Source organism: Physeter macrocephalus, chromosome 2 (assembly GCF_002837175.3).
Source record: "Physeter macrocephalus isolate SW-GA chromosome 2, ASM283717v5, whole genome shotgun sequence".
NCBI classification, from domain to species: domain Eukaryota; kingdom Metazoa; phylum Chordata; class Mammalia; order Artiodactyla; family Physeteridae; genus Physeter; species Physeter macrocephalus.
In genome coordinates this window covers 30,075,011-30,083,368 of record NC_041215.1, presented here as the reverse complement: position 1 = coordinate 30,083,368, position 8,358 = coordinate 30,075,011, and the positions used below count along the sequence as shown (strand labels likewise).

General features: G+C 47.9%; 1 protein-coding gene across 11 annotated transcripts in view; it reads left to right on the top strand.

Annotated features, from left to right (window-relative positions):
* The window catches only part of CLASP1 (cytoplasmic linker associated protein 1), a 273,539-nt gene extending 265,636 nt beyond the window's left edge, over positions 1 to 7,903 (top strand). For all 11 annotated transcript variants that reach the window (XM_055087270.1, XM_028501167.2, XM_055087294.1 and 8 more), the window contains one exon: positions 5,034 to 7,903. In XM_055087270.1, coding sequence (XP_054943245.1) covers positions 5,034 to 5,120 — 87 coding nt within the window. In that variant the 3' untranslated portion in view covers positions 5,121 to 7,903. The remainder of the gene's footprint in view (positions 1 to 5,033) is intronic.
* The last annotated feature ends 455 nt before the right edge of the window (positions 7,904 to 8,358 follow it).

Sequence of the window (8,358 nt, the reverse complement as noted above, 5' to 3'; positions counted from 1 at the left end):
TTCCCGGACCAGGGCTCGAACCCGTGTCCCCTGCATTGGCAGGCAGATTCTTAACCACTGCACCACCAGGGAAGTCCCTGGGGGGGGTTTGTTTGTTTTTTCCTTCATTCTGTTAATGTGGTGTATTATATTTATCAATTTTTGTATGTTGAACCATGCTTGCATTTCAGGAATAAATCCCACTTGGTCATGATATTAAAGCCTCTTAATGTGCTGTTGAATCTGGTTTGCCAGTCTTTTCTTGAGGATTTTTGCATCAGTGTTCATAAGGGCTATTGATCTGTAGTTTTCTTGTTATGTCTTCATCTGGCTTTGATATCAGGAGAATGCTGACCTCATAGCATGAATTCAGAAGTGTTCCTTCCTCTTCAGTTTTCTAGAAAAAATTGAGAAGGATTGTGTTAGTTCTCTAAATGTTGGTAGAATTCACCAATGAAGCCACCTGGTCAGGGGCTTTTCTTTGTCAGATTTTTGATTACTGATTCAATCTCTTTACTAGTTATGGGTCTGTTCAGGTTTCTCTTTTCTTCTTGGTAGGTTTTTTGTTTCTAGGAGTTTGTCCATTTCATCTAAGTTACCTAGTTTGTTGGTGTACAATTACTCATAGTATTCTCATGATCTTTTTGATTTCTGTAGAATCAGTCATAATGTCCCCACGTTTGTTTCTGATTTTAACAATTTGAGTCTTCTCTCTTTTTTTGTTAGTTAACTTAGCTAAAGGTTTGTCAGTTTTGTTGATTTTTTTTCAAAGAGCCAAGTTTTGGTTTTGTTACCTCTATTTTTTGTTTGTTTCATTTATCTCTGCTCAAATCTTTATTATCTTCTTCCTTCTGCTAGCTTGGGGTTTAATTTATTATTCTTTTTCTAGTTCCTTAAGATATATAAAATTAGGTTGTTGATACAGATCTTCCTTTTTTAAATAGCTATGAATTTCTCTCTTTGCACTGCTTTTGCTGCATCCCATAAGTTTTGGTATGTTGTTTTCATTTTCATCTGTCTCAAGATATTTTCCTATTTCCTTTGTGATTTCTTCTTTAACCCATTGGTTGTTTGAGAGTGTGCTGTTCAATTTCCACAAATTTGTGAATTTTTCAGTTTTCTTTCTGTTACTGATTTCTGAGTTCATCTATTGTGGTCAGAAAAAGGTACTTTGTATCATATTTATCTTTTAAAATGTATCGAGGCTTAATCTGTGGCCTAACATATGGTCTATCTTCGGAAGGTCTCATGTGCACTTGAGAAGAATGTGTATTCTTGGGTAGAGTGTTTTGCATATGTCTTTTAGATCTAGTTGATTTATTGTGTTGTTCAAGTCCTCTAGAGTGGAATATTGAAGTCTCCCAACTATTACTATAAAACTATTTCTCGGGCTTCCCTGGTGGCACAGGGTTGAGAATCTGCCTGCCAATGCAGGGGACACGGGTTCGAGCCCTGGTCTGGGAAGATCCCACATGCCGCGGAGCAACTGGGCCCGTGAGCCACAATTACTGAGCCTGCGCGTCTGGAGCCTGTGCTCCGCAACAAGAGAGGCTGCGATAGTGAGAGGCCCGCGCACCGCGATGAAGAGTGGCCCCCGCTCGCCACAACTAGAGAAAGACCTCGCACAGAAACGAAGACCCAACACAACCATAAATAAATATATAAATTTTAAAAAACAAAACAAAACAAAAAACAAACAAACAAACAAAAAAAACCTATTTCTCCCTTCCATGCTGTCAGTTTTTACTTCATACATTTTGATGGCATGTTCTTACATGTGTAATTATAAATATTAAATTTTCTTGCTGTATTGCTCTTTTATTAATATGTAATATCCATCTGTTTCTTGTAACCTTTTTTGATTTAAACTGTATTTTGTCTGATATTAGTGTAGCTACCCCGTACGCTTGGTTACTGTTTGCATAGAATATCCTTTTCCATTCTTTCACTTTCAACCTATTTGTGTCTTTGGATCTAAAGTGAGTCTCTAGTAGACAACATATAGTTGAATCTTGGTTTTCTTTTTATCCATTTTGCCAGTCTCTGTCTTTTGATTGGAGAATGTAACTCATTCACATTTAAAGCAATTACTGATAAGGGAGAGATTTCTGTCATCGTGGTATTTGTTTTCTATGTGCCTTATAGCTTTTTTGTCCCTCATTTTTCTACACTACTGTTTTGTGTTTGTTTGCTTTTTGTACTGAAATGTTTTAATTCCCTTCTCATTTCCTTTTGTGTATATTCTATACCTGTTTTCTTTGTGGATTACATTTGACATCCTAAAGTTATAATCCTCTAATTTGAATTTATGCCAGCTCATTGAGCAAGCTTTCTGAACCCTGGCCTTTTCATTTGTAAAATAGGAGAACCTGTTCTGCCTACCTCAAAGGATTGTTTTGAGGCCCAAATGTGATAATCAGTTTAAAGCTTGTAAACCATTGAACATATACACATCGTTCACTCTATTACCGTCATCTTTTCCTTGCACTTGCAATTATGTTCTAGACTTGACTAGGTAGATACAATAGGGGTTCTGAGTTGTAAATAACTATTAGCAATGTTTAGCAGCTCATTTTTAACCAGGCTTTCATAGAAATATAACTACCCTGTTTTCTAGATCACTTTTTTCTTCTTTAAAAACTCTAGTGGGAAGCAGCCACATAGCACAGGGAGATCAGCTCGGTGCTTTGTGACCACCTAGATGGGTGGGATAGGGAAGGTGGGAGGGAGGGAGACACAAGAGGGAGGGGATATGGGGACATATGTATGCATATGGCTGATTCACTTTGGTGTACAGCAGAAACTAACATAGCATTGTAAAGCAATTATACTCCAATAAGATGTATTAAAAAAAAACTCTTTGATTCAACAAGTACATGTTAGGAACCTGCTGTCTTCAGCACACTATGCTAAGGCACATGGGAAGAGCAAGAGCTCGTCCTTCCCTGACAGGACTGACACATGAGGAAACTTGTACAGCTGCCCGGGAGTGACCAGTGGACACGGTGGGACGGGCTCTGATTGCTGGGTCAGGGGCCTGGAGGAAGTGGGACTAGATTGGGCTGGGCTTGGCAGGATTGGGGAGCTGCACAGGGAGGGAAGGAGTGGACTGCAGCGAGGAACAGTGTGAACAGCTCAGGTAGGAGTAGGACTGGGGTGCTCAGAGGACACGTTCTCCGAGCAGGGAGCTTGCAGGAAGCACCTTGCAAGTGTCACTGCTCTGCATTTTGCAGGTGGGAAAGTCGAGGCTCAAGAATTGTTTGCCTGAGGTTGCAGAACTAGTTAGTGTTGGAGTTGGTCCTAGAATTCTGCTGGACCTGTTGAGCCTCAGGCCAGTGCTTTGTCGAATGTACCACGGCTTCCCTTGCACCTGGTTGGCCCTGGTCATATCCTCCTGAGCCTTAGAGCATTAGGAACCTTGTGTAAAATGATAGCACTTTGGGTTTTGTTTTTCTTTTTAATAAATTTATTTATTTTTGGCTGCGTTGGGTCTTCGTTGTTGCACGCGGGCTTCTCATTGTGGTGGCTTCTCTTGTTGCAGAGCGTGGGCTCTAGGCGTGTGGGCTTCAGTAGTTGTGGCGCGCGGGCTCAGTAGTTGTGGCACATGGGCTCAGTTGCTCCGCGGCATGTGGGGTCTTCCTGGGCCAGGGACTGAACCCGTGCCCCTGCATTGGCAGGCAGATTCTTAACCACTGCGCCACGAAGGAGGTCCAATGATGGCACTTTGATCACCACACTGACTGTTCTATTGAAAGGTTTCAGATTTTGAAAGGTGTGGGATGAAAAACAGACTGGGATACGTAGCGTAAATTCCCGACACTCCCTGCAGCTGAAAAGAGTAAGAGGCGTTACAGGTCCTGATCTGGGGGGGTACCCCCGGTGGGCTGCTGTGTGAAGACACTCGGGCAGAGCCCTCCTGCCAGCTGTGCGTTCCGAGCTCCACGGCCATGTGACTGAGCGCGCCTTGCTGGGGGTCAGGGAGGTGCTGCCTCGCAGGGGCTCTGCTGGTTGCTGGTCCTGTTCCCACCCGTCATCCGAGGGCCCCGCTTTCTCCTGTGCCACACACTCCGCTCGGAGCGTCTCTTCGTGGGTTCCCTGGGGACCAGCCGCTCCTCCCTAGGCAGGCTTCAACTTGGCCTTATAGCCTGTTCAGAGACAGCAGCTAAAGAGCTGTGGATAGTAAATATTCCCTTAATCTTACCAGTTGTGTGTTACATAGATTTTTATGGGCACTCTGCTTCTACAAATAGCTGTTTCTTTTAATTCTTAATATGATCAGGCACACTATCAACATATGAAGTTAGCGGCATTCAGCAAATATTTAAGAACCTACCGTGTTACATGGTGCTTTAGGTATTTTGAGGGTCCAAGGGGCTTGTTAGAACCAAATGAGATGTCAGGCTTGGAAGCCCTTTCGCTGTGAAGCACTGTGCCTGACTGAGGGCACGTTGTTTAGTGACGCAGCGTCTGGCCTCAGGGAAGTTGAGTCTTGCTGGAAAGATCCAGCCCACTTCTCCCTGCAGCAGGAGGTGGCCTGTGCCGAGCCACAGTGGGTGGGGCTGGGGCCCGGGGTGCGGGAAGGCCAGGGGGGCAGATGGGGGCGGCCTCGGATTCCACGCGCCTCGGGAGGTGTGTGACGGGGAAGGAGCAGCTTCTGCACACGTGTGAGGGTTAGAAAACTTGACCTCTGACCTTGGCTTGCTTCTTCATGCCGATGGAGTGTGGCTTGCACCCTCTCTTCCCACTGTCTTGGGTGGAGCCAGTGGCTGCCTCGCCCCTGAAGTGTGTGGATCTGCAGCCCCGAGGCCCCCCACCTCGTGGTAACACGTTTCCCTCTTTTCGTGATAACCCCTCACGCCCCCTCCTCTAGTCTGACCTCCCAGTCGCGGTGGACCGGGCCCCAGGCAGATGGCTTGGACCAGTGGTGGGCACTCAGTAAATGTCTGTGCAGTGAATTTCTCCACTAAAGGACGTGCTGTTTTGTTGTCACCTGGGTTTTCTTTCCTGCTCTCTGATTTTTTTCCTCCTGCTCACCCGTTTGTATCTTCTTGCAGATGAAGCTGCTCAACTTATACATAAAGAGGGCGCAGACCACGAACAGCAACAGCAGCTCCTCATCCGACGTCTCCACACATAGCTAATGCGGCGCCAGAGTCCCCGTGTAGCCCTGGAAGCAATCGGTGGTGCCTCTCAGAGAACTCCCCCTCCCCCCCATCGGCTGCCCAGTCAGTACCAGGAGGCCCGCAAATATTTATTACAATCAGTATTTTGATCCCTTCCAGCTTTTGTGTAGAATCATACTGGTATTGAATGTAAAGGAAGCAAGGCCTGCATTGCATCTTCCTACAAAACAAAACAAAAGGAATAAGAAAAGAAGAGCCATACTTAAACCGTCTTGTCCAGCCTGCTGAGGTTGTAAAACCGTGTGTGTGGGGTGCAGTTTTTGAAAATCAGAGCTCTCTAGCCGATACCTGGTAGAAAGTAGCATTTTCTCTTCAGTTAATAAGATTGGAGGAGGTTGGGTTAAGTTGTGTTTCTCTTTCATCTCGGCCTCCTTGAGTCTGGATGTGGTCTGTGTGGGGCAAAGCCCCACGCCTTCCACAACTGACACCATGAAAGGGTTTGTACGTAGTAAGTTGTGTTTTAAGACCTACTAAGAATATGAATCAAGTCTTGGCAAGAAGTGGTAGAAAAGCCTGAAGATGGCCTTTTAACGAACACGTGGTATCGTGCTCACGGTCTCCGGACTGGAGGCTGACGCCCTGCGCGGTCTCCTTCCAGGACGGGCTCCTGCCCCTCTGAGCAACCCCACCGATGCCGGCGCTGCCCCAGAACTGCCACTTGAGAGGCTTCTTAGAGATGAAATTCAAACACAAAAATCAAGGTAAATCGACAGCCTTGGTTAGCGTGTGCTTGAAATGGCCCTTTGTGCAGCGTCGAAGATACCGGAGAAGCTGCTCGTTTTACTGCCGAGATCCTGGGAAACACTATTTAACAGCGCTTCCCCTGTGACCCTGGCTCCTGGTGGTGCCGATTTAGGGCCCCCTCTCTTCCCTTCCCCAACCCGCGCCTGAGCGGCTTGATTCTAAGATGTTCTCGGTCAGTCTGGTAAATGGCAGCTCTGCCATCTCAGTTTTGAATTCTCTGTTTAATATGGGATTGAGATCAAAGAAAAATCTAGAGAGACCAGGTATCAGGATTTTTTTTTTTTTTAATTTTATGGACTGAAGTACTTCCTTGATCCTCTGTTGAGAGAATCATGGTTTTAAGGAAAAAGTAATTGTGGTGTGTGGCGGATCGCAGAAAAACGGGATTGGAAACACAGTTTTAGAGTCAAATTCTTCAGTGAGAAACCTACCCCTTTAAAATCTCTTCTTGAGGGTTTCACTGCTTCAGTGAAAGCAACTCCAGATCAGGACCCTGGTTAACAAAGTTTGGAGTAAAAGGCTTCAAGCCAAATGGAAGCTCTTAATGCGGTCAGGAAGGTGTCTGTCTTCTCTTAGATTCCACCGTAGCCCCTGTAAACGGAACTGACTTTTCCATTTTGTTAATGATGTGTTTGCTGCTCTGGCGCCCAGTCCCTGCAGCTGCCAGGCTGTGTGGCTGTCACCCCTGAGCTGCAGAGCCACGAACGTAGCTTGTTTTCATTCAGAATCGACTTCAGGTACTTTATGCGGAAATGGGCACTGAAGACGGAGGTCCGCGAGCAGAGGCCGGGGCGCCCTCACTGCGTGCGCGTGCATGCGCTTTGTGCGTGTGTGCGCGTAGCGGGTATCCTGCGCGTGCGGGAGGGCCCGCGCTGCTGCAGTTGACGGAACATCAGGGGCGCGCTTTACGTGGTCGAACGTTATTGGCTTCTTACCGGCTCAGAGCCTAGCAGGCGCAGGCCTTACGTCCATTGCTGTTTGTTCTTACATCACTCGCGGGGTCGCTTTCTTGACCTCTACCATCGTCAGCATCTGATGACTCGTCTGGGGCAGCACCTGTGTTCTGCCGGGTTATTTCGGAGTCCTTCCTGGCGAGCGCGTGTGGAAAGGCCTCTCTCCTTCAGCTCGTGGACGCCCAGGTGGCCACGGCCCCGCCCGCACTCGGGAAGGACCTTGAACGTGGCCGCCGCGTCCTCCTGGCGCTCACAAAGGGCTAGCCTTGAATGTCACTTGCCCAGCCGCGATGTCCCAGCCCAACAGGGCCCGCCCGCTCCCGACCGACAGCTGCAGCTGCCCTGCCTCGCCGCCTCCCTGCAGGCGTCCTGCTTGGATGAAACGGCAGAACACAGGCGAGCAGAGCACCCGAGACTCGGCCCGCCTGCCCCGTTGGCCTGACCGTCCAGGACCCCGAAAAGCCCCGACGCCACCGCCGGGGCGAGCTCGCCGGGTTCCTGCTTCCCTCCCGCTGCTGAGGCCCGGGGGGGGCGGGGGGGGCGCGGCCTTCCTGGGGCTGCTGCAGCCACGGGCCGCCCGCCACGGCCCCACTAGCCTCTCAGTCACGCAGCCGCACCCGATCTGTCTCCTGAATCTTTTTCTTGCCCCACCGCCCTTAATTTATCAAGCATAATATTATACGTTAAAGAACAGCAAATAAGAACTTTGTAGACTCCCACCAGGACTTTGCTAACCATGATATTTGGAGATGAAAAAAAATGCTCTGAAAAATATCAGCCACCAAAATAGTTTTGTCGGCACTGTTCACACGCATGGTCCCCACACCCCCAGGTTGGGTTTTTGGTTTTGGTTTTTGGTTTTTTTGGGCTTTTTCATGTTACATCCATATCTGTATTTATATCTTATTTGTTTCACTTTCAAGTGTATCATGGCAAATGTACAGATTTTTTGTTGTTGTTAATAATGTGCTAGGATTTGCTAAAAAAGAAAACGAAAAAAAAATCCTTTTGAGTTTGCTCTAGAATAAATGAGACTTAATTCAGTTTCCGACGTCCGAGTGGTTTTTTGTGTTTTTTTTTTTTTTTTTTTTTTGGTCACGGTGCCTTGTAGGTAGCTTATCTCGTCTCTCTGACGTCAGAACGAGGCCACATTTCTGAAGGATCGAGGGGCTACATGGAGGAGCTCGTGAGGTCAGCAGGTCGGACTGCAGGGGGCCCAGGGCCCAAGGCTGAGATCAGGCGGGTGTCAGGATGGAGCCTGGGGGAAGGGGAAGGGCCTGACGAGCGGAGCCGTGGAGCTGGTCTGCAAGGAACCCGTGCACGGCCCCCAGGGGCGCTGGTCCGTTTCTTTGGAGCCTTACTTTTGCTTTCGGAACGATTTTGACTCTTCCCGTCGCGTTCCGTGAGGCATCTCAGTATCCCTGCCTGGTGACCTTGAGCCCCTTTCCCCCGTGGCCCACCGCCTCCTGCCCATTTGACACGTGAGCTCCGCGTGGTCA